Source organism: Melopsittacus undulatus, chromosome 1, assembly GCF_012275295.1.
Source record: "Melopsittacus undulatus isolate bMelUnd1 chromosome 1, bMelUnd1.mat.Z, whole genome shotgun sequence".
Lineage (NCBI taxonomy): Eukaryota > Metazoa > Chordata > Aves > Psittaciformes > Psittaculidae > Melopsittacus > Melopsittacus undulatus.
In genome coordinates, this window is record NC_047527.1 from 139,380,104 (window position 1) to 139,404,765 (window position 24,662).

The following is a 24,662-nucleotide window of genomic DNA, read 5'->3' on the forward strand; positions in this document are numbered from 1 at the left end:
GGAAAGGTTATTGTCGAGCCGAGAGGACGAAATGCTTCGTTAGAAAGGATGGATTTTATTTTAAGGTATTTCCGTTGATTGTTCATTTCTGTGGTGAGTTATGGCTGTTCGAGGCAAAGGTCAGTGGCGGAGGCTGGAAGGAGTGCGTGTGTGTGTGTGCGTGCGGGTGTGTGGGCACCCGGAGTCGGGCTGCTTTCCTCTTTGTTTCAATTTGCTGCGGTAAATATTCAACTCTCCCCTCACAGGGAGCAGAGCAGGGAGAGTTTGCTGCTTTATTTATTTTTCTCCATAGAGATCCCACACTGCTGTTGATGCCCAGCTGCCTCCACTCCAGCCCCTCCATTGCCATCTTATCATTATTTATGACCTGCTAGAGATGGGAAGCCACTTTTATTGTCGTGTTTGGATGTTTCCCCCTGCTTTAATTTTATTTTACTATTTTATTATATTATTTGTGTGTTTGTTTATGTATTTATGCGCTTGGGGAAGTGGGAGAACACGACTTGGGGGGAGTGTTCCTCGGTCGGGGTCGTGCTCGAGTATGGTGGCGGTTGTTGTTTTATGGGGGTTTATTCGGCCGCTGCCGCTCCGTAAATCGATGACTGTGTGATCACGCTGCCATTTTATTTATGATGCTTTGGTGGTACTTTGTCTACCGTGTGCGGAGGGCTGCATGGGTGCTCAGCTCTGGGGCAAAGCTTCCCATTTCCAAAAGAGCCGAGGGAGCTTCTCGTTTTTTCTCCACTGTGAGAAAGAGCTGAACCAAGAGCCAGTCATGGCTTCTAACAATAAATCGGCTTTGGAAATGTGGGGTTCTTTTTTCCTCTCTCTGAATGGGAATCCGTAAAGAGAGAATAAAAAGGGGAAGACTGGAAATTATCTTCTAGGAGAATATATTCTAGTTCTAATTTCACATCCATATCCTCGTTTACATAAATATAGATATATAAATAATTAAGGATATATATGTTAAGTATTTGCATACATTTATAAATACGTGCGTGTAGCTATATATAAAGAATGCACTCTACATTTCGAAAATCGAAGACCACTTGACTAGCCAAGGAGGGCAAAATGCTACAGAAAAAAACCACATTTCCCCCGTGTGTCCTGGCTTGGGGAAGGTCGGAGCCCTGGGGTTCGCTTTCCTCCAGGTCGCTCCGTGCCTCTCACCCATTCCTGCTGTCGTGTTTGGTACCCAGTCGCTAGGTGCTTGTAATTACTCATCTTCTGAGGGGTCAAAAAGAAAGTGAGAGGGGAAGGCAAGAGAACTATGATAAAAAACTCCGCTGAAAACAAACCAAAATAAAAGGTTATACCTCCCCCGGAGCTGTTCGCGCCTGTTCTGCAGATACCTGTTTGGCCTGGTTTCTTGCTTTCCTGCTCTTTAAGCCGCTCTCAGAGCAGAACTGACCCAAGAAAATGCTTTTTCCCCTTCTCACAATACTGAAGCACGTTGTACTTTCTCAGACACGGCGTCCCTCTTCAGGGAGGGAAGGAGAGCTATTTCGTTCCCAGTTGTGTGTCTAAAAGCCAAGGTTGGCTTTGCCGTGTTTTGAAATGGGCCAAAACGCACCTCAAAAGCAAAGTACAAGCTTTAATTGCAGCTCAATTACTTGGCAACGTTTCCTCTGATTTATGACCCAGTTCGGATGCATATTGACCCAGTTAAAACACTCATAATAATACAGTTCTGCTCTAGAGCAAGAGAAAGCCAGAATAGTTTTGGAGGAGAGAAGGATTTCAGGGAGTTGTGTAAATAAACTCAGTTTTCTAAGCAAATACCAAAGAGCGCGTTACCATTCTTCAGAGTTAGGGAATAGAAACAATTCTGAATAACCATGTCTTGCTTCGATAGTCCAGCCACTCTCTAAAGCAGCTAATATAATCTTCTAACTCTCTAACTACTTGGACAGGCACCACTTCTAGAATTGGTTCTCTTTTTCAGAAAATCCCTACGTTGCTATTTCATCACTGAGAGATCCCCCCAAATCAGTCTTGAATTATGGTGCTCCCTGCTTCCATTTCGGAGCATCCAAGGACAAAGCTCTTTACAGGCATTATTTTATTCGGAAACTAAAAGTAATTCCATTAAAAGGGAGGGGGGAAAAGGGGAAAGGAAGTCCCTCAGAGTGGAACCCTTCGAGAAGAAAAAGCAGCCAATTTTTGACCTGGGAATCAGCCCCAAATGACGCTGGTCCCTCCCCGTGATGAACCCTATCGCTCCCCGTGGAATGAAGCAGAAAGAAAATATTCGGCCCCTGGGAGTGAAACACAGATAAAAGCAGCGGGGATCTGCGCGTTGGGACACTTATCCCAACATTATAGGAGACATAAAAAAAATAATCATCTTCTCATGTTTAAAATGATCTCTTTGGGGAGAGAGAGGGCGTGGGGAAACGGGGCTAATAGGCAAATCTCGCAAAATACTCTTTGCAGGCAGTAAGACGAATGGAGAAAACACTTCAGTAGTCCTACGAACCACTTTGGTTCTCACGATTAAAGTCCCTTTCAAATCCCTTCAGTTTTAGAAAGACCCCCTCCCCCCCCCCACCTCCCCTTCCCCGCTCTTAAATACAGACATGTAGTCACAGTATCCTGCTGGAGTCGGCTTCCAAGTTTAAACACGCTCCCAGGAAAAGCTGGCCCAGGCTCTCGGCAGGCTCCCCACACCGACGGGTCCCCGGCGGCCGCAGGTTCCCGCAGTCCCCGGCTCGCTTTCCCTCTCCAAATCCTCCTTTCCAGCCCGGGGGCTCCGTCGGGGCGCAGCTCTGCCGCTCTCTATTTGGTCGGGCAAGTGGGCGAATAGCCGATCAGCAGTTTCAGAAGAAAGTGTGGGGTTGATTATTGACTAAAAAGACTTTTTTTTTTTCTTCCGATGCAACATTCAAGGGGTTGTTTGAAGCAAAACGCATACGCGGGATTTCTGCCTCTCCTCCTACGCTCCCTGCTTCCCCTTTCATGTGGTGCCTTCTCACTTATGCCATAAGGAGCAAGTGTTTTCTGTTTTAGTGCTCTGTTTACAGCTTTAGTGCATGAAGTCATAAATCTTGCATAGCCATAAATGACAAAAACCATTGGTATGCGTAAGAGGCCACCCCAGCCTTATAGTGCTTTCTATTTCTCGCTTCCCTCTCGCTTTGTTTGTGCTTTTAGATGACGCCGGGCTCCCTCGTGCTTTAACCGCACTACTTATATTTGTAATGCCTTAATTAACGAAGTAACGTCAAATTTACACCTAGGCATTATCCGGAGCCTCCGCTGAATGTACGAAGCCCACAGTCCTGCTACCGCCTGCGAGAGGGGCAGGGGCTGCAACTTTATTTAAGTTCTCGTTTGCACGGTGGCTGCTGTGATTCTGTTGCAGGGAAAAGAGGGGGTGAACACCACCACCCCAAAAACCCAGGGCGCTGGAGGAATTGCTGAGCACCCTTCCCAGCTCTGCGATGAGCGGGAGGTGAATCTGCTCTGCGCCGGGCCCCCGTCCACGCGGGACTGCCCCCCACGGTTCCCCACGGCGGGCTGCGGGCACCCGGATCGCCTGTGCAGCACATGTGTGTGTATGTGTGTGTGTGTGTGTGAGCGCCTGTGTGTGTGAGCGCCTCTGTGCCCGTCCCGGGAGCTGGGGATATTTGGGGGGGGGGGAAGGGAGTTAGAGGGGTGTTTGTGTGTACATCTGTGTGTCTGTGCGCTCACGCATGCATGAGTTAATAATTAGTAACTCTAATGATTTCCAGCGTGGCTCTGAAAGCATTGCCCAGAGCGGGGATCCTGGTGGGCTTCGGTTTGCTCTCCCAACCCAGCCCCGGCTCTCCGGGCTTTGCTCCCCTCCCCGGGACTCAGCCGGGGCTCTGAGGGGCTCCCAGAGGCGGGGAGCGGCAGAGGGGCTATTCCGCAGACGCCCCCCAAGCCCACCGGTAAGAGGGACAAATCCAAGCCCCCCCTCGGCAGCACCCCCGGAGCCTGGTGAGAGCGAGCGACCCTTTGTGAGCGCCGTTTGTCTTCATTAGCATAATTTTCCTGGACTTCGGTGACGCCCGGGTGCGGGGGGGCCGCACTCCTTCAGTGCTGCTCTCCTCCGCTCCTTTCCCAGCCCCCACCCTGTCCCAGGCTTCCCCAGGCGGCCGCCTTTCTTTCTTCCTTCCTTTTTTTTTTCCTTTCTCCTTTTTACTTATTTTTTTACCCACTCCACTCCCCCCACACCCCTCTTTCTCATTCCCTTTCTCTCCTTCCCTTCCCAGAGAAGCCCTGGGAAACACCCCCATCCTTCGTGCCCCGCGCAGGGGGAGCCCTGCACGCCGGGGACCGGCTCGGGGCAGGGTGGGCAGCCTGGAACAGGAGGGGAGCAGGGGAGGCCGGTGTCTGGAGGAACCGTCCCCATCCCGTGCGGGGCAGGCTGGGGGGTGCCGGGTGCGGAGGAGCTGAGCCGGTGCCCACCCCGCGGCCGCAGGGACCGGGCCGGGGCAGGCAGCGCCTGCTCCTGGGGTCGTGTCGGCTCTAAAATATTTGAAAGGAAAAAAAAAAAAGAGAGAGAGAGAGGGAGAGGGAGAGAGCGAGCATGCTGGCTTCCGCCTCAGTCGTCAGAAGTTAAGGTAAGCAGGCCACAAATACGCTGCTATCAGTCGTGAATGGCGGAGTTTATGTCCCAGTGATTTATGACCGTAGACTTAAATGTCGGTTCAAGAAGAGTTCACAAGCTGGGGCTTCCTTCCAGGCAGTGACTGATACCCTTACACTTCGTGTTCAGGCAGCTTTCTCTCCTGTCTTCCCCCCCAATCCCCCTGCCTCCCCCCCAACCCTTTCCTTCTCTCAACTTTGTCTTTATCTTTCAGGAAATCTTTCAGGGGGGCTGCCTGTTTTTTTGTCCTAAAGTCAGAGTTTGGGGCTCGGCTGGGTGTTACAGGGCAAAGACGTGGTGTGCTTGGGAAGGGGGAGGTGAAGGGATGGAGATGGGTAGGGAATAGCTTAAGCGGGGTGCGGGGGAAACGGGGGGGGACTTGTGTCCCCCAAGCAGTTTTCATCTCTGTCTCCAGGCAGAATGTGGGGGGAAAGAAGTTGGTGAAGGGCCGAGAGGTGTGTTGCACAAGTAGAGATGGAGCCGATCAACTGGGCCCTGCAAAAATTGGGGGCCCATATGTGTTTGTGAGACTCGGCCTTTTGTCTCCGAGGGGAGAGGAGAGCTCTTCCCATCCCGGGCACCGGCTGAGGTGACAGGCTCCCTCCCCACCCCCCTTCTCCGGTTAGGGCGCTGTTATTACAGTGATTCTTGTCGCTCTTAATCCCGCTATTCCCGCTTTCGCCAGGAATGGTCGGGAGCTCCTCAGGTTACCCCTGCTCCTCCAGAACTTTTAGGAAGTGATTAACTTGGGGAAGCCAAAGGCGGTAGCTGATGATTTTTTTATTGCTATGTTTTTCTCCTCTTGCTGGCAGGCTGCCGAAGCCTCAATAATATTTTTGCCTTCGGAGCAAGGTTGCCCATTGTCTGCGGGCAGGAGGCTGCGGGAGCAGCGCGTCCCACATCCCGGTTCAGTGTTGCCTGCCCTGCCTGCACCGGCAGACTTCCCAGCGGGCAGGGGAGACGAAATATTTGATGTCGCGATCATGAAAGGCAGGTGCCTTTGTAAAATCACTGCTGGCTCATTATTTCCTCTTTCTCCTCTGGTAGTGGTGTCTATATTCTCTCTTTCAAAGGAATTGCGAAAAATCACACCAGGCCTAGATAGCATCAGGAAGGAGAGGCGAGGAGCTGGAAACTGTGTGTGCTCTTCAGATCTCCATTGCCTTATTAGCTAAATAACATCCAAAGAGCTTGATTAGTGCAATGACAGGGTAGCCGCCCTGCTGTAGGTGTGTTACCTTCACTTTGTTACGATCTAACAAAGGGAATACTGTTTTCTAAGAACTTGTATAACTTGAAAGGCGTAGAATTAGCTCGTTTGGTGCATGTGTTGTGTAAGGTTTTTCGCCCCTAAGCATTTGTCCTCGTTAGATGTTTGGGGGAAAAGTATCCAGCTGGTTAAGTACAGGGAAAGTGGCAAAAGAAACGTGAGCTCTTCTGATCAGAAAAGACGTGGCTGTTTGTCAGCAAGAAGGTAGTGATGAGGGCCGGTAAAGAACACACTAATTTCTGAGAACACCGTGAGTGCGTGTGGAAAGAGCTCCTAGAGAGGAGACTATGCACAGGTCTCCTCTCTCATGAATGCAGGAGATTCTTTAACTGGTTATTTTCGGGCAGGTGACCTGTAGACTTTAACCTGGTGGGGGGAAAAAAATAAATCCATAAAGAAAGAAGGACGGGGGACAAAAGAAGAGGGGGAAGAAAGAGATTCGCCTGGGCAGGAAAAGCATTCTCTGGGTTTGTGTCCACCCTCTCCCCAGCCAAGTGACCCTCATACATCAAATTACATAGCAGTTTCCAAGACAGAACCTATTATCGCTAAGTTGGAAGGAAAGTTCAAGCCGTGGTCATGGAGATGAACGCTGGTTTTTCAGGTTCCTGGTGTGTTTTTTTTTTTTCCCCAATCCATCATGTTTTAACAGGTAGGACCTGGCTGATTCCACGAAAAGTTAGTGTCTTGAAAATAACTGTTGAAAACAAAACCCCAAACCAACTACCGCCCGGGCGCCCAACCTGCCCTGCTGGCCTGGCCGAGGGGGCTTCGCCCTGCTCTGGGTGCAGCTAGGGCTCCGGCCCCAGTCGCTGGTGGGAAGCGGGTGGGCAGCTGCGCGGGGCGGCCCCAGCCGTGCTCCGGGACCGGCCTGGAGCCGTTCCTGCCGGGGTGCGCGACTTGGGCGGCTCGGGGTGGGGTACAGAGGGGAGAAGGCTCTGGCTTTGTTTATTTTGCCATCGAGCATTTCATAGACAAGCCGAAGTCCGTCACTTGGGATGGGGGTGTTTAAGTATCCCTGGCGAGGAAACCGTTCCACCCCGCTCCTGCCCCCTGGCACATGTAGACAGGAACAATCCCGTGTATTTCTTTGAAGTTGTATGGAAAGCCATAACCTGGAGAGAAAATAAAACAATGCCCGTTACAGGAGAGGGTTTGATCCTAGAACTGGAATGAATGAACAGACCAGCCCTTTTGCATTACTGATTCCTCGATCACCTTTACCTCAGAGACTGGTACTAAAACATCCTCTCAGTGATAAACGATCAACCCTCTTGCACTGTTTCTTAAGAAGAAAGAAAATACCCTAGAAAGCCCCTATCCTGCTGCAGCAAAGCACATATTTGTAGCTGCCAGTAAATCCAGGCAGCTTTTATATCGAAATGCTCTATGCCTGAGGCCAAGTCATGCTGCTAAATATTGCTGACCACTTTTTCTTTTATGGCTTTCATGTCACTTAGCTATTGAAAGTAAGATGGATTTGTACCATTTCTTCACCCTGCTCTGCTCTCCCCACACCCCAGGTCTGCCCGGAGAGGCCATTGGAGGAAGAGCGCCACGTGACAGAGGGGTGCCAATGTTATTCTCCGAGGGTGTCAAGACCCTGTCAGTTTGCGAAATAAATATTGGGAAACAACGAAATGCAAAAAGCGACCTACTACGACAGCTCTGCAATCTATGGTGCCTACCCCTACCAAGGAGCAAATGGTTTCACTTATAATGCGAGTCAGCAGCAATATCCTCCATCTTCATCACTTGTGGAAACTGAGTACCACCGCCCCGCGTGCTCCCTCCAGTCCCCCGGCAGCTCCGTGTCCCACCACAAGACCAATGACATCAGTGAGAGTTGCATGAGGACCCTTCCCAGCCAGCCTCTCCAACCCCCTGGCCTCGCAGACCCACAGGCCCCACCGCAGCCAGCTCCAGCCCAGCAGGCACAGCCTCCACCACCTCCATCCTCCACCTCACCATCCCAAAATGCCAGCAGCAACCCTGCCCCAGCCAACCCCACGAAGAACGCAGCTCTTAACTCGCCCACCATGTCCAAACAGATATTCCCATGGATGAAAGAGTCTCGGCAAAACACAAAGCAGAAAAACAGCAGTTCCAGTTCAGGTATGAAACATGCTCCCCACTTTCTCTGGGTACCCCTGGGTTGGCCACCCATCCAGTGGGGAGGGTAGCCCTGCTCACCTTTGCTTCAGGAAGGGAAAGGAGGAGGCATATTTCCTCTCCAAGTTGACCCCCTTAAGCTTTTGGAAAGGGGTTGCCACCACTCACAAGGGGAGCTCAGTGAACAAACTACTCCCTGCAAAGCTTTACCAGCTTTGCAGGATGGGTCTGAAGTGATTTTGTTTCCTATGGCTAAGCCACTTGTGCCTTCCTACATCTATCACATTTCTTACATAATCCCCCCCTCTAGTAAATCATCTCAGTGTGGAACAGCCCAGGCCTTAAGCCAGAGGCCTGTCCCAAGTACTTTGTTGGCATGGTGCTCTTAGATTAATAAGACAGTGACCTATCTCTGCTGAAGTGTAACAGGAATAAAATAGCTCATAATCACATGCAGGCAGGATCAATGCCCTGCACGCAGTCAGAACCTCTTCCTATTTTAACAAGCTGATTGGCAAAGTTACAAGCCTGGTAAACAAAAATCATTCCAGAATGCCATGAACTTCAGCCCATAAAATATTATTTGAGGGATGGAAGTGTATATTAACACTTTTATGACTCGAGGAAACCCAAATCGATAACACCAGTTGTAGCTCCAGTGCCTTAGAGTTGGACTTACATTAACCTCTTCCTCCCTTTTCCTTAAATGTTCCCTGAAAATAGAGTTCAAAACTTTAGTAAATGTCTTTGCCAGTCTGCTTTTTAAAGCCCTGGTAACAGTACCATTTATAGCTTTTCGCATCATATATTTGTTTTATTAAAAAGCAGTAACATGTAAATATGTCTGTGTGCCTATATGCAAGCCTAGCCACTGTATGTTCTTTCTATGTATGTTATACTTCCCAATCACTACCATATGTTTATGCTATATGCTAGATATGATAGAAATGCTATACTGTAAATTTAATGCTTATATGTTGTAATGTGTTGTAGATACCTAGCTTTCAGGCATCTGTGGATGATGTGTATAGATCAGGCTTTTTAGAGAAAGGGGGCAGCAGGTCTTTACAGCAGTGGAGAACAGCTAGTTCTTGAAGCCCCTGATCCCACCATGTGAGCAGAGCCATAGGTTCACCTTCAAAGTTACTAAACTCCACTTGTGTTTCCTTAAACTTTTCCTATTCCTTTATGCAAAGCTAAAGATACATTGTATGCTGCCATTCTTAAAAGTCATGTAGTGCTACTAGTGAGGTGAAGGAGGTCTGTTGAGGTTTATAGCTTGGCATGATAGCTCATGCCATAGGGGAGAGTACTCATTGCATACATGCACACCCATCTTGTGTCCAAGAGCTGGATTCTCCAGGTGCTGGTGTTGTTGGCTGTTTGTGGTTCTTGTGTTGGGGTGCACTGTGCTGATTGTGTTCTTTGTGTGATTTACATAGGTGAGAGTTGTGCTGGTGATAAAAGCCCTCCAGGGCAAGCCTCCTCTAAGCGAGCCCGTACAGCTTACACAAGTGCCCAGCTGGTAGAACTGGAAAAGGAGTTCCACTTCAATAGGTACCTTTGCAGGCCACGAAGGGTAGAGATGGCTAATTTGCTCAATCTCACGGAAAGACAGATCAAAATCTGGTTTCAGAATCGCAGAATGAAATACAAAAAGGATCAAAAGGGCAAGGGCATGGTGACCTCTTCAGGAGGACAGTCCCCAAACAGAAGCCCTGTCCCTCCAGCTGCTGGAGGATATCTAAACTCTATGCATTCTTTAGTAAACAGTGTCCCTTATGAGCCCCAGTCGCCTCCACCATTTAACAAGCCTCATCAAAACACCTATGGCATCCCTGCATCGTATACCGCTCCTCTTAATAATTGCCCACCTCCTCAAAAGAGATACACAGGGACAGCAGCTGTGACACCTGAATATGATACTCATCCTCTTCAAGGCAACGGTTATGGGAATCCACATATACAGGGAAGCCCCGTCTATGTAGGGGGCAACTACGTGGAGACCATGACCAGTTCTGGGCCTTCCATCTTTGGTCTAACTCATCTCCCTCATCCTCCTCCCTCTGCCAACATGGACTACAGCGGGGCTGGGCCAATGGCCAACAATCACCACCATGGACCTTGTGATCCACACCCAACATACACAGACCTTACTGCTCACCATCCTTCTCAGGGAAGAATTCAGGAAGCACCCAAACTCACCCATCTGTAAGAGACAGGAGTCACTAAGTGGAACACCAAGCCCCCAGCTTTTGGAGAGTACTAACCCCTTCCCTTCTCTCTCCTCCCCCTGCCATGTGCCCTCCCCTCTCCTTCTCATTTCTTTTGTTCGTTTTGGTTGGTTTTGTTTCCTTTGGTAAAAGCGTTTTCTAGTTTATGTGACGTAGCAATATTTGTTGCTTGAATTGCTCTATAGTTTCACTAGTGGATATTTATCTTCTTGAACTGTAGCCTTGTGTCTCACTTTGGGAGTATGCAGAGGCTTTATACTTTACCTTCTACACTTTTATCAAAACAGGGTATATGAACAAATTTTCTATAAAAGGAATTCTTAATGTGAATTTGTTCGTACATGATTGATCCCACGGGGAAGCAATTTTTTTTATTGCACTTCTTTTAAATAGCAAGAAAGACATCAAAAACGCTTGGACAGGGACTCCCTGGACAATTATTAATACGTGTAAGTCTTTCAATGTGTGTATGCTGGTGAACATTCAGATTTATTTATATTTTTTTTTGCAAACATTGAATAATCTAAGTGTTTAAAATTTTATTTATCCCCATTTGTTCATATTTATATATATATAAAAAATCTGTACCCTGAATATTCAGGAGGTATTTACCAGGCCATATGTTAGATGGCGTATTGGCAAGCGTTGGAAATAGCATTTGAAAGGAAACTATAACTCCTTTTATTAAAAATGGTGATAACGATGATGATGATGATGCAATAAAATCTGGGAAAAAAGATCATGGTTTGAATACTTTATGCTTGTAACATCCAGCTAGGTGGGAAGCGTGTGAAGCTGCAAAGGCTAGATTTGTTTTGAAAGTTATACATTCTTTGCTGCTCACGTTCGGGGGAAAAAAAAAAAAAGAAAAAAATAAGCAAAACAAAAAAAATAAAGCTTTTATTCTGAGTAATAAAGAGTTAAGAACATGTTCTTCACAGCGCAAGGGAAGGGAGAGCCCTACATGACGTGGGGAGTTGGGAAACTCGTCTGTAAGCTCACACGAGGATCCATTCACCCACCCGAAGGGCTCCGCGACGCCTTTTCAGCATTTTATAAGCAGGGAGAAGGATGTTTTTTCCCCTTCTTTTTTCTTTTTTTTTTTTTCCTCTTCTTTAGAAAAAAAAAAACAACTTTCTTTTTTTTTTCTGCCTTTCCCAGCGGGGTTTCGCTGCCGCCTCCTCCTGCGCCTTCTGCGCTGTGCCCGCCCGGCGCGGAAGGCAGGCGGGTGTGGATCACCCCCTCCCCGGGGCTCCGGGGGAGACCATCCTCGTTGCGGCGCGGGGAGCTTCCGCTGGCTCCCCGGCAGGCCTGCCTGCCGGGTTTGCATGTCTGTGAGTGAAGCACAAGGGAACAGAGCTCCAGATAAAGCCCCGCGTGGGTGCTGAAGGGCCGCCGGGCTCCGGGCTCGCCCGCTGGGAAGGAAGGCAGCTGGGTGGCGGAGCCCCCCAGCCCCTGAGAGGAAAGGCGGTGTGGCAGGGCCCCTGTTAAAGCGGGGTGGACGCCGAGCATAGCTACCTCCGGACACAGCTCCTTTCACTCCTGCCGCTGTTTTGTCCCTTTTCTTTAAAAGCGGATTTTTTTTTAATATATATATTTATATTTTATTATTATTTTTCATTTTATTTTGAGGTGATTTCATGTTTGCTGAGCCTGCTTCCCTTCCCACCGCAGCCTGAAGCTGTGGGGGAGGGGAGCCTTGTGTTCCCTCTCTTCCCGCGGGGGTGTGCATGTGTGTGGATGTGTGTGCTTGTGTGTGTGTGTGTACGGTGTGTGTGGGGACACGATATTACACAAGGACGACTGTCCCGACCCCAAACAGGCACCCATGGGGGTCCCCTGTCCGAGTCGGCTCGAGGTGGAAGGCAGAAACTCGCCAGCGTGTGTTTAAATGCGATTTTTCTTCTTTCATGCGTTATGTCTGTAATATTTAGATCGAAACTTGAAAGATAAATCAAAATGGACCTTAATAGACTAGGTAAAATATACCCCTGCACGTTTATAAAGACATATTCCTATGCTGTGAGATAATAACGCACGCTGTTCACCATCTGTATCTTTTAAAGCACAGAAAAAAATGTCGCCATTTTGGTCTCCTGCTGAAATATTATTAATCTTCGGGCTTTATCTTGTTCCCAGAACCGTCCTTGCCTGATGCTGAAGCCTTGTCATGCATCCATGAATCTATATAGAGCTTTTCTGCATAAATAGATAAAGCATGCTCAGTCAGAGAAAGGGATTGCAAATATATTTATACCGTGCTGTTTATTGTGTATATAGATATGTAACCGTGGAAGGAAAGGTTATGTAGTCTGATATTTTTCATTGAAACCTGATTATTACCCAACACAGACCAATGAATGATTATTGTTTTGCAGGCGAATGAAGCATTTTTGCAACATTGCAAGACGCTGCTCTTTTCAAATGAGTGCCCATTATAAAATTCAAGCCGGTCCCCCACCCCTCGGAGCAGTTAGGTTAGATACAACAAAAGGTAACGGTAACTGTGGGGATCCTTTAATATGTGGGGATCCTTTAACACCACGAAGTATGTTTAGGAACATGTCCAAAGGAAGGAATTTGGCGTTTTACAACCCCCCCCCAGTAGAAAGAAAATAAAATACAAGCGATTTTGCCCCCTTCTTTACAGAAACCATACTCAACCGCTTCCTCGGAGAGTAGAAGTTGCAAATGAGAATTTGTATTTTTGCATTTAAGATTCGCCCGATTAAAAGATCCTTCTGGAGGCAGAGTAATCGATTTGCCCAAGAATTTCGCGTCCTCTTTCCAAAGGTTTTTGTTCCAGGTGGTTTTTGTATTAGACTGACCACAAGAAACAAATGTGCAGAATAGAGACACCCACACAGGTTTTACTCACAAAGCCTGGTTATAGTCCAAACCTCTCTCTTTATTTTTTGTCATCCTGCTGTTAATCCCAATATTTTCCAGAGAGAAAAAAAAAAGAAAAAAATTAAAGAAAAGCCCGACCCCGAGGTAGGCACTGAGAAGCAAAATAAAACCGGACTTTTCCCACAAACAGCCCAATCCTCTGCCAGCATATTTTAAAAGCAGCTTTTTTCCTTGTTTACTTGCGTTTCTTGCTCTGCCTCTTTTCTCGGCCACATTTGATCTTGGAAAGAGCAAGAAGCTTTAAATGTGTTCTTAAGGGCCAGTAGCTGTCAAACCTTTTGGCGGCCAAGATTGATCGCGCGCAGGCACCACCAGAGCTTTGTTTGGACTAAAAGCAAGAAAATTAAACCCCTTGCATTTTCCAACAGCATCGATATTTGTAAGGCATCCCTTTTGAGGGATTAAATGACAAGTCTCGTTCTATATTTTATTTAAACAAGCAACCACCAAAAAGCCCATTTAAAGTCTCCCGGCCACTCCCCTCCCCCTCTCTCCAATGCCTTCGCAGATATGCTACATCTTGTGGGTGCATTAACTTAAAACCGATTTTTAAAATGCACTTCGTGCAGTCTGGACGCAGGCTGATCCGCTGAGTGCTTGGGGTCTTGTTTTTCCTTTTTTTTTTTTTCTTCTTCCATCTTTTTTTTTTTTTTTTTTTTTAAATTCCAAGACTGTTGCTGACCCCTTTTTGGCAGCTCCGAAAATAAAGCGAGGAGGCTCGGTATCGCCCTGGCGATGGTCCCTGGCTCCTGGAGGACACGGAGAGCGGCTCTGAAGCTCCTTCCCTTCCCGGCCCAGGCGCCCCCAACCCCGCCGCGCCCCCCGGCTCCGAGGGAAGGCAAGTCCCATCCGGGCTGCCCGGGGCGGTTGTGACCGCGAGATTCATCAGGCTGGTGGCTGTGGCCAGCATTGTCATCGCTCTCCCTCAGCCTGGTCGGAAAACTGTGCCCAAAGCATCCAAATTCGGAAGTTGCCTCGACCTAGCAGGGGCGACAGGAGGCGGCGGCGACGAGAGCCCAGCGTCGGAAGCGAGTGCCCGTCTCTCAAGTCACAACCCCGCAGCATTTGCGCTCAGCCTGGCCCCGTGAAAACAAACCCGCTACCAGCCCGTATATTTCCTGGTAATCGAAAATACTCACCAGAGCCAGCATATTACGGTTATTAAGCAAATTATGGCAGCAGACGGGAGTATCGTTTGCAAGCTAAGGCACAGGATTTGGGTTTTTTTTTAAAGAGGCAACAGCCAGACGCGTTTTCAGACTCGCGATTTGGCTCGCCCAGAGAGGTACTCCTAGGGCTATGTTTTACGGTCCAATCCCCGGAAGCCAACTGGAGAGGGAAGTCATGAAGCACAAGGGCTGCTGCCTATGTGACTCTTTTCCTAGAAGCAAGGTTGCTGAGGAAGATCCTATTAAACAATGGCTCAGCACCGGCGGCCGATTGTTCTCCGTACTGTACACCCGATAGCCACCAAAAATGGAAAAAAAATAAAAAGGAGGAAAAAAAGGGGGAAAAAAGAAAAAACTCAAAGAAAGAAAGATAAGAAGAAACAAACTAGGGAAAAAATAAAAGGAAAGAAAGAAAAAAACCCACACGGGAAGAAAAAGGAGCCCATCGAGAGTAGGTCGAGAAGAAGAAACTAGTTTTAGAGGAAGTGCCATTTTTTCCTAGGAAGAAAAAATCAAGACGCTCTGCTTCAGAGTCCAGTCTGGGTGCAACTTCTTATGAGGGGGCCTGGCGGTGTCAAAACTTTGAAGATTAATGGATTACTTTGTTAATGACTCAAGGCGTCAGATTGAGGTGCTTAAATGATTTGTGAGGTGCAAAGCGTTTTCCTGACAGTCCCAAACAATGAGAGAAGAGTGTGCGGGTGGAGGCGAGGGAGGCAGCAGGCTGCAGGACAAGCAGCCACACACACACTCACACACACACTCGCAGCCTCTCACACAAACATATCCACGCACACGCACCCTCCCCCCCCTCCTCGATCATTTCAGATTAGGACGCCAAGGGGATAGATATTCGAGATATCATTTCCCTCTTTAAAAAAAGTGTAAATAAATCCTTTCTGGCCCCCAATGAGGCGTTCCTTCCCGACTTTTTTGGATCAATCAAACAGACAGTGGCTTCTTTTGATTAAAGCCCAAATTGTCATTGGGCAGAGGCAATCATGTGACAGCCAATTCGGTCCAATTTCAACCTTGTCTCCATGAATTCAATAGTTTAATAGTAGCACGGTCCCCATACGGCTGTAATCAGTGAATTAGAAAAAAAACACCCCACCAGCGATCTTCTATGCTATATTTTTTTCTCCTCTCTCTCCTTTTTCCTGGGCCTTCCCCCCCCGAGCCCCCTGAATCCGAGCGAACTTTTTCTCCGCGGGGGCTGCCAGTTGAAGGCCATGAATTTCGCATTTGAGCGAGAGATCGGTTTTATCAATAGCCAGCCATCGCTTGCTGAGTGCCTGACATCTTTTCCCCCTGTCGGTGATACATTTCAAAGTTCATCAATCAAGAACTCGACGCTTTCACACTCGACACTGATTCCTCCTCCTTTCGAGCAGACCATCCCCAGCCTGAACCCCGGCAGCCACCCTCGCCACAGCGGCGGCGGTCGCCCCAAGGCGAGCCCCCGCGGCCGCAGCGGCAGCCCGGGCCCTGCCGGCGCCCCGCCGCAGCCGGAGTACCCCTGGATGAAAGAGAAAAAGGCGTCCAAGCGATCCTCGCTGCCGCCCGCCTCGGCCTCCGCCTCAGCCGCCGGACCTGCCTGCCTCAGCCACAAAGGTCAGTCCAAAGACTCGCCGCCGGCCCCGCTGGGCCCCTTTTTTTGGCTCCCCGCATCCCCCCAGCTTCGCGGGGGGACAAGGCGGAGGGGCGGGCGGGCGGGCGGATGGCGCTGGCCGGGCTAGCGGGAAACCCAAACTTTCCCCCAAGTTGCTTAATGCGGGATGATTTATTTGAGTTGGAGCTGACCTCTCTTGTCTCGCCGTCTTAGAGTTAGGATATTTGACAGTAATGAAGAGTGATAGATTGCTCCCGCTTAGCTAAGCAGCTGATGCATTAATTATAAATTGCGGTATGGCTAATATAAAGTTTGCTCTGGTGTGGGGAGGTTGGGGAGTTGGATGCAGTGATTTGGCAGAGGTGGTCGAAGGGCACGCAGCACCAGGCGCTCAGCACTGCAACACAATGGCTTTACTGCATCCAAAGGCGGCCATTTTGTTGCAGTTGCTATTTTATGCTATATGGACATATAGATATAGACACATACGTGTAGAGAGAGCACTTCCCCTCCCCCCCACCCTCCGGGATGCGATGTGCTGGGGTGCTGAAATTCAACCCGTTCATTTATCTGTTTTGTGTGTGTGTGCGTCTGGGTTCACTTTCGCTGCTCTGGCGATGGTGATTTGGGGTGCGCGTGGTGGTGGTGGTTTTCTTTTTTTGTTTTTCATTTTCTTTTTTTAACAGACCCCCTTGAAATCCCCGATAGCGGTAGCGGTGGATCTAGGCGGCTGAGGACGGCTTACACCAACACCCAGCTTTTGGAGCTAGAGAAAGAATTTCATTTCAACAAGTATCTCTGTAGACCAAGGAGGGTTGAGATTGCAGCCTTGCTGGATCTGACTGAGAGACAAGTGAAAGTCTGGTTCCAGAACAGGAGGATGAAGCACAAGAGACAGACTCAGTGCAAGGAGAACCAGAACAGCGACGGGAAATTTAAGACCCTAGAGGACCCCGAGAAAACGGCGGAGGAGGAGGAGGAGGAGAAATCCCTCTTCGAGCAAGCCCTCAGCAACGTCTCCGGTGCTCTCTTGGAGCGGGAAGGCTATGTTTTCCAGCAGAATGCCCTCTCCCAGCAGCAGGCACAGAATGCGCACAATGGCGAGTCCCAAACTTTCCCCGTTTCGCCTTTAACGAGCAATGAGAAAAATCTGAAACATTTTCAACATCAGTCACCCACTGTTCAAAACTGCCTCTCAACAATGGCCCAGAACTGTGCAGCTGGCCTGAACAATGACAGTCCTGAGGCCCTAGATGTCACTTCTTTACAGGACTTTAACGTTTTCTCCACAGATTCCTGCCTACAGCTTTCAGATGCAGTTTCCCCCAGTTTGCCAGGATCTCTAGACAGTCCCGTAGATATTTCTGCTGACAGTTTTGACTTTTTTACAGACACACTCACTACGATTGACTTGCAACATCTGAATTACTGAGAAATTAAAGACGTCCTCTCCAAGGGTCCTGCTTTCTCCTCCTTATTCTTCTTCTTTACTTTTTTTCCCGTTAATTAATTTTATTTTATTTCCCCCTTCCCTTTTCCTGGTCAGTATTTTCTGTTTTTTTACCTCCCTCTGCTATGCCATTTTGCCGTTTCTTACGAAGTTTTAGTTGTGTTCGTTTCTAACCTAGCCACATTCTAGGTCCTTTTATGAAAGCAATATATGAGGTCTGTAAGAAAGTGATCATATAGGATTTGTATCTTCACTTTCTTTTTATTTTTGTATTGCATTAGGATGCATTGTCATAAGTATTTTTGGTAGAATAAATTCTTGTTTGCTACAAGGAGCTTCCTCTTTTTTCTTTCTCCTCCATCTTTCTTATTTCAAGACTGATAACATGAAGGGTATTCCTTCCCATCCCTTGTACTATTAATTTACTAATAATCAAAATTCAGCATTCTGACTGGGAGCTTTCCCTTTTTGCCAATTTAAGACATTTATTAGAGAGGGAAAATAGGTTCACATTCTTTATTGCAGGGGTTTTCACGCGGAATAAAGAACAGAACAAAACAAAACAAAGCAACAAAAAGAAACCAGAGAAACTAAAATCATTCGCAGCTTTGATGGAGACCTCTTCCTTTTAATGTATAAATGTAACATCTTATCTCTGTGAGGATACAAAGCTTGGAAATGCTGAGCTGTAACAAAAGCATGAACGAGCACTTTCTCTTGCAGGGAAAACACAAGAGAGACTCAGTAGGATAAGCGTCTCCTGCAGAAACTAGCCTGTTACATACAAGAAAAGCTTTTTTTTTTTTTTTTTGGGGAGGGGAGTCCTGTTTTTCTAGAAATAGTGTTTAGCAGCCAGCAAGCAGTTTCAAGAAGCGTATCTTAGAAAATATCAGACCTCACAGAGAAGGGGCTTGGTTACTTCTCACGTGCTGAGCGGTCCAAGAAATCAGCCCTAGAAGGAGAGGAAATGGAGAAGTTAGTGCCTGTAAAATCAAAAGGGTGGCAGAAACACAGGATAAAAACGTAGGGAGAAATCAGCCCCTTCACCCGTCCTTTTGATGAGCAGTGCAGGGACACAACAGAAGATATATTTTTTTTTTCTGTTTAAACCTTCTTGCGGGGCAAAGGACTGATAACGAAAAGGAGAAACTCTGACTTTAAAGTTGCAATTTCTTCTGGCCTCCCCCCTCTCTGCTGGCGGCAGCAAAGATGGGCTTTCAGAAACCTCCACCAAACTGCCTGCCACCCGGCCAGCGGACTCCAAAAAGCAGGGTGAGCCCCGTCCTTCGGGCTAAAACTGAGCAACAGATGCCAACGAGGCTCTGCCGCTCCGGGGCTGGGGGATCCCGGACGGGTGCGATCGCGTCTCCCTGTGTGTGTGTGTGAGTGCGTGTGATTACATTACACGGGCGAGTGAGGTTTGTGGCCGGGGCTCTGCTGTCCGTCTGTGCGAGGAGTGCTCTCTCCCAGCCCTGCAACACGTTGTGGAGCTGGAATGTGTGGGTTATAGCTGGAAGGGCTGAACGCAATTCTTCCGAAAGTCATAAATCAAACTCTTTCTATGAATGAGAATGTCATCAAAGAGATCAATTGCAGGAACACATGCACAAATAAAAATCCTCTTACGTATTTGCCGGGGCTGGGGATCCCCGTCTAAAACCATTAAGTGAGAAGGCGTTTAGTCATAAGTCATTTTTATTGCTCTTTTAAAACAACAGCTTGGCTGAGCAGCGGACGCTGTGAAACCTCGGCCCTGCTTCTTCTCCTCCTCTCCGCTCCAGCCCTGTCCCTGCGGAGAGCAAGCAGCCTCATCGGCATTTTAACTCCTCTGCCACTGGGCTAAATTGGACAGCAAAGAGCACTTACGGGCTTGGGGTTTCTTTTGTGCCCACAGTTTTGCATTCTGGCAACGATAAAGGAAAAAAAAACGGGGGGGGGGGAGGGGGGGAGGGGAGGAAAGGAAAAAAAAGTGAAGGAAAATGCGATACGAGATTTTAACTTTTCGCAAACGCTGTTGAAATAAATGGGGAACTCAGAGAGCAGGAGTCGCCTCCGAGTCTCTCGGTAAGCCCTGGAGCCACAGCGGGGGCACAGTCTCACAGAAAATCCTAAATCGCTGGGAACACTCCCAGTCCTGGGGCAGGAAAAGCGGATCAGAGCCGCAGAGAGGAGTGGAGGGGCAGGAGCGGCCGGCGGGCAAAGGGGAAGGGGCTGCAGCACCCCCTTGCTGGGCAGCTGATGTTGACCCCACGCACGGTACAGGCAGCAAGCCCCCAAAGCCCCGTCAGAGAGACAATGCAACAAAAGAGACAATGGCACGAAAAAGGGAGAAGGAAAACGATTTCCGAGTGCTGGAGACTATAAGAGAAGGGCTGTAATTCGGATGAATTTACAGGTAAAATATATTTATTTATAGTAAAATATATTTTTCCTTGGCTGGCTGAAAAAGCACTGAAAAGATGCCAGCCTTTTCATTAGTAAACAGTCCCAACGGCCTGCCTTTTTTCTCTGCCTTATGCAGTATTTATCACAACTGCTTTACAAGAATGAAATAAATGTGTTTATAGCTGTAACCATAGCCAAAATTGGTGCAGTATAATGACATAAATGCCTCCGGAGTGTTATTGCTCTTGTCCTCTACCCTCTGGAGTTTAAGAAACGGAACCTTTCCAGAGGGCTCTTAATCATCCGTGCCCGCGTAGTAATTCAGAACAAACAGAAATACTGAGGGCATACGGGTAGACTGGTCGTGGAGAGAGGAGCCCTCTGACTTTGCCTGGCAGTAGAGGGGCCATGGAGGTGGTATAGGTTAAGGGCTGACCTAATGGTGATAGGAGAGCTTTGCACCTAGGAGAGGATGTTGTAGTCTATGGGGGAGGGAGGAGCGTGAGGGGTTGTGTATGTGTGCTCATGAGCAGGGAGAGGTGGCAGGGCAGAAGAGCCTTTTGGATTTCAAACCAAGCAAGAACTGAGTGTGAGAACAGAAGGATGTAGAAGCCGGCTGGAAATGCACCTGCAGAAACAGAGGGGACAGTCTCTCCTAGGGCTGGTGGAAGGGGACATGACTTTCCATCCATCCATCCATCCATCCATCCATCCATCCATTCATCCATCCATCCATCCATCCATCCATCCATCCATCCAACCCAGAGGGTAACGTTTCGCAGGACGCCTCTCTGAAGCCTGTTGGTGCCACCCTGTCCCCCTGCAGAAGGCTGGGTGCACCGGGAAGGACGGATGCCCGGCCTTTGCCTCCCCTTTCCTTTTCCGCACACGTAAACGGAATACATCCCACCTCCCTCCCTCCTTCTCTGCCCACGGACCCTTTCATTTTTTCCGTGAGGATAGGGAGGGGTAGGTTTGAGTCGATGCTCAGCGCGGTTCCCAAGGGTCCAGGGGCCGCCTCTGCCACTGGCTGCCTCTGCCACTGGCCATCTGCCACCTCCCGCCAATGCCGGACCGGGTGGCGGAGCGCAGGGACAAAGGGGCCGGGGAGGTGGGCCCTGCACCTCCCGCCGCCCTCTACCAATGCTCCGGGCCGCCTCCCGAGCAGCCCGAGGCACTCCGGGCAGCCTCCCCCCCTCCCGGTCCCAGGGTGGGCCGCAGTGGCACTGCGGGGTCCCAGCAGATGGGCTGCGGAGTCCGCGGGCCCCCGCCCAAACATCCGTCCCCCTGCCCCTGCTCTTCCTCCCCTACCCGAGCCCCGGGCTGCTGCGGGGATCCCTGCAGGGGTGGGGGGGAGCAAGGATACAAGCGAGGGAGAGGCCGGTAGGCCCGGGAGCGCACAATGGCCGTCAGTCCCAAAAGCGGCTCATTTCCATGTTAATGTCCGCGGCCGCCTGGTGATGCGGCTGGACAAGCCCCTTTAACTCTTGGCTTGGTGTCGCGCTGGGACTGCGGCGGGGCAGGACCAGCAACATCCCTCAGCCCCATCCCCATCCCATCTTCAATCCCATCTAATCCTCATCCATATCCTCGGCCCTATTCCTATTCTTCGCCTTATCCTCAGCCCCGTCCCTATCTCCATTCTCATTCTTCGTTCCCATAGCACTCCACATCCCATCCACAGTTCCATCCCCATCCTCGTCTCCAGGGCTGATGCTCCCAGCGCTGTCCCAGCCGACCTCCTCCCCAGCATCTCGACGCGTACCGCGGATTCAGCAGCCCCCCCACCCCCATGGCCCCTGTCGAGAGATGGGAGGGGGGAGGGGATGTGCGGCGGAGGTGCCCAGCGCCAGCCTGACAGCGCCCACAGCAGGGGATGTGCAGGGGCACCCTGGCTACAGTAGCACTCACCCTGGAGGGGACGGCCGGTGGGCTCCGCGGGCCGGGCGCAGCCTCCGTATCTCTCTTGCCTTCCCCTCTCAGCCGGCGGGAGGGACCCCGGTGGTGGCGGGGCGACAGCCCAGCCCGGCCCCCCTCAGCCCCTCGGGGGGTGGCCGCCGCCTCCCTACCCCGCGGTGCCGTTCCGTGCCGCGCCGTCGGAGCGCTCGGCTTTTAAATGCCCTCGACGCGGCGATCTATCAGCGGCAGGAGCCGGGAAAGTCCCGCAGGCGCCGCAGCCATTGGCTGCCGCCCCCCACGTGCCTGCCCGCTGCCTGTACCTTCGTGTCATTTTCCTGCCGGCCCCATGGAGGAAGTGGGAAAGTTGGCGCGGCCCCGCCGGACGCTGAAGACCCGGTGGCGGCGTGACAGAGGGACGCAGCGAGGATGAGCTCTTTCCTCGAGTACCCCGTCCTCGGTGGAGAGGCGGGGGGCTGCGCCGCCCGCGCCTACCACCCTGACCACGGAATTACAACTTTCCAGCCTTGCGCCGTCAGCGCCGGCAGCTGCAGCGGGGAGGACCGCTTCCTCCCCGGCCGCGGGGTGCCCATCAGCCCCCACCGCCACCATCATCACCACCCCCCGGCCCAGCCTGCCGCCTACCAGCACCACGGCGGCCTGGGGGTGTCCTACGCGCATCCCGGCTGTGGCCCGACCTACGGCGCGCAGGGCTTCGGACCGGCATACGGCCCATACCCCCTGGGGCAGGACGCGGAGATGGGCGGCGGCTTCCCCCCCTGCGCCCCGGCAGTGTACTCGGGGAGCATCTCCTCGTCCTCTGCTGCCGCGCAGCACCCGCACCAGGGCTACGCCGGGGGGCCCGCTCAGTACGTGCCTCCCCCCTACGGCCAGGAGCAGCAGAGCCTGTCCCTGAGCACCTACAACCATGCCCTGTCTCCCCTCCACGCCGGCCACCGGGAAAACGCCCGCTCCCCCTCCGCTGAGACCTTGCCACCGGCGCAAACCTTCGACTGGATGAAAGTGAAAAGAAACCCACCCAAAACAGGTCAGTGGCCTGCTGGAGGGCCGGGGCGGGGGCCACTCCTCTCCTTCTCTCCTTCTCTCGGCCGTGGGTGCGGGGGAAACGGCTCGGTACCCGCGGGGTACCGGACAGGTGGGGCGGCCCGCACCTCTGGGAGCAGCCGCTGCCGTCCGCCCACGGCGCTGGCAGCCAGCGCCGCTTATTTTCTACTCCCCCTCTCCGCCTCTCCGCGGTCATATTTCTTGTAATTCATAAACCACTTATCAAGTTTCCTCTGACACTAGAGGCTGACTCCGGTTTAGCACCTAGCACTCCATCACTCACCCTGCCGGGGCTTCCCCCTTATCCTAAGAAGTTCTTGCTCCCTATCACTTAGCCGGTGTGGACATATTGATTACGTCTCCTATAAATCATTCGCGCTTACTTACCGTTGAATGTCCTCTCGCAGGCAAAGCTGGAGAATACGGCTTCGTGGGGCAGCCCAACACAGTCAGAACTAACTTCACTACCAAGCAGCTCACCGAGCTGGAGAAAGAGTTTCATTTCAACAAGTACCTGACCAGGGCCAGGCGGGTAGAAATCGCTGCCTCCCTCCAGCTCAACGAAACACAGGTGAAGATCTGGTTCCAGAACCGGCGGATGAAGCAAAAGAAAAGGGAGAAAGAGGGGCTTCTGCCCATCTCCCCCGCCACCCCCACGGGCTGCGAGGAGAAGGCAGAGGAGTCGTCGGAGAAGTCCTGCTCCTCGCCCTGCACTGCCTCGCCTGCCTCTTCCGCCGCCTCGGACACGCTCGCTGCCTCCAACTGAGACCCGCCGCGCCTCGACGGCCGTCCGACGAGAGGGCCCCGCCAGCGCAGCTCTCTTCCTTTCACCGCCGTTATGTCGGTCTCCCGGTTGGTCCCTTGGTCGGTCACTGTCCCTGAGAGGTCCTGGCTCCCCCTTCCCCCACGCAGTTCCCCTTTCCCACGCAGCCGGGTCCCGGGGGTACCGGCTCCGCCGCACGCTCACCTCCCATCATCCGGCTCCCGGGGGTTTTTCTCCCCCCAATCCCGGCAACCGTCCCAAACTTTTTCTGCTGGAGGATCTGTGTTGGCACACGAGTCTCCCTCCTCTACGGCAAAGACGGTCCTCCGAGTTTCCTGAAGTGGCAGACAGGTTATCTAGGGTACATAACCTCATGAAGAGATGCACTATTGCAAGTGTTTACACGACTATTAGGACTTTCATCCCCTTAATTTAATGTATTCTTTGTTCGTGTCTATGAGTTTGTTGCTTGTAAATACTTTGTCCGAGAGATTTATCTTTTTACAGATTTTTCTAGAAATGACGTTTCGATTATCAGGTTAAGCAGGGTGAGCGCATTCGCCAAACTGGATCCACTTTTATATTGGTAAAGCTGACGACCGTATCAAGTAAACGTCTTAAGCTCAAGCAGATACCTCAAAACAAAAAAGAGTAGCGCTATTTCTTTAAATGTGACAAACAAGGCTTCAATTGCACTAGGTTTTGTAAACCTTACCCGATGTGCTTGCCCCCTCTTCCCCAAAGCTCTGCTGGATTACGCTCAACCAAAGGGTATAACTTCCCAAAAGACCTCATCTCTTCCTAGTTTCCTATTAACCTTACTTTTGACTCGATGTCTTTTCAACCTACTTGTGAATGTGACGAATGGCCAAATGAATGTATAATTTCTGTGATTGGTGTCCAGACCATTGCATGATGCACCGTGCTTTGCTGTACTGCGGGTACACTGAGTTCTATCAGTTGTCGTGTGTGAGTGAAATGTCCTTCTGATTTTCTGTACAATCATGAAAAGCTCTGGAATTCTGCCAGTGATGGAAGCCAGGGCAAGATTTACGGGTCCTTATAACGTCTGTAATAAATATATTCCACTTTCAGGTAGCCCTTGTATGCCTACCTCTGCGTGACGTCAGCGCTGAGTCACAGGATGGGCTCAGAACTTTGGTTTCCCTTATTTTTTA

General features: G+C 50.5%; 3 protein-coding genes and 1 long non-coding RNA gene across 5 annotated transcripts; 3 read left to right on the forward strand and 1 right to left on the reverse strand.

Moving 5' to 3' along the window:
• On the forward strand, positions 1-10,727 carry HOXA3 (homeobox A3). 2 transcript variants are annotated; one of them, XM_031045005.2, is made up of 3 exons: positions 1-65; positions 7,412-8,003; positions 9,443-10,727. In XM_031045005.2, the coding sequence occupies exons 2-3, from the start codon at positions 7,529-7,531 to the stop codon at positions 10,213-10,215; spliced, it is 1,248 nt and encodes a 415-aa protein (XP_030900865.1). In that variant the 5' UTR covers positions 1-65; positions 7,412-7,528; the 3' UTR covers positions 10,216-10,727. The 2 variants fall into 2 exon arrangements, with proteins under 2 accessions (XP_030900865.1, XP_005144484.1); XM_005144427.3 differs by lacking the exon at positions 1-65 and adding an exon at positions 4,535-4,592.
• Positions 10,728-15,173: 4,446 nt separating this feature from the next.
• HOXA2 (homeobox A2) lies at positions 15,174-17,640 on the forward strand. Its single transcript, XM_034062937.1, has 2 exons — positions 15,174-15,927; positions 16,612-17,640. Exons 1-2 carry the CDS (start codon positions 15,546-15,548, stop codon positions 17,355-17,357), a joined length of 1,128 nt encoding a protein of 375 aa, XP_033918828.1. The 5' UTR covers positions 15,174-15,545; the 3' UTR covers positions 17,358-17,640.
• Positions 17,641-18,169: 529 nt separating this feature from the next.
• LOC117436781 (uncharacterized) lies at positions 18,170-21,778 on the reverse strand. The gene is made up of 2 exons (XR_004550115.1): positions 21,672-21,778; positions 18,170-18,327 (listed from the first exon to the last, which is right to left on the reverse strand). It is a non-coding gene; the product is annotated as an uncharacterized lncRNA (long non-coding RNA).
• A 232-nt stretch (positions 21,779-22,010) lies between these two features.
• On the forward strand, positions 22,011-23,824 carry HOXA1 (homeobox A1). Its single transcript, XM_013127840.3, has 2 exons — positions 22,011-22,704; positions 23,129-23,824. The coding sequence occupies exons 1-2, from the start codon at positions 22,086-22,088 to the stop codon at positions 23,485-23,487; spliced, it is 978 nt and encodes a 325-aa protein (XP_012983294.2). The 5' UTR covers positions 22,011-22,085; the 3' UTR covers positions 23,488-23,824.
• The last annotated feature ends 838 nt before the right edge of the window (positions 23,825-24,662 follow it).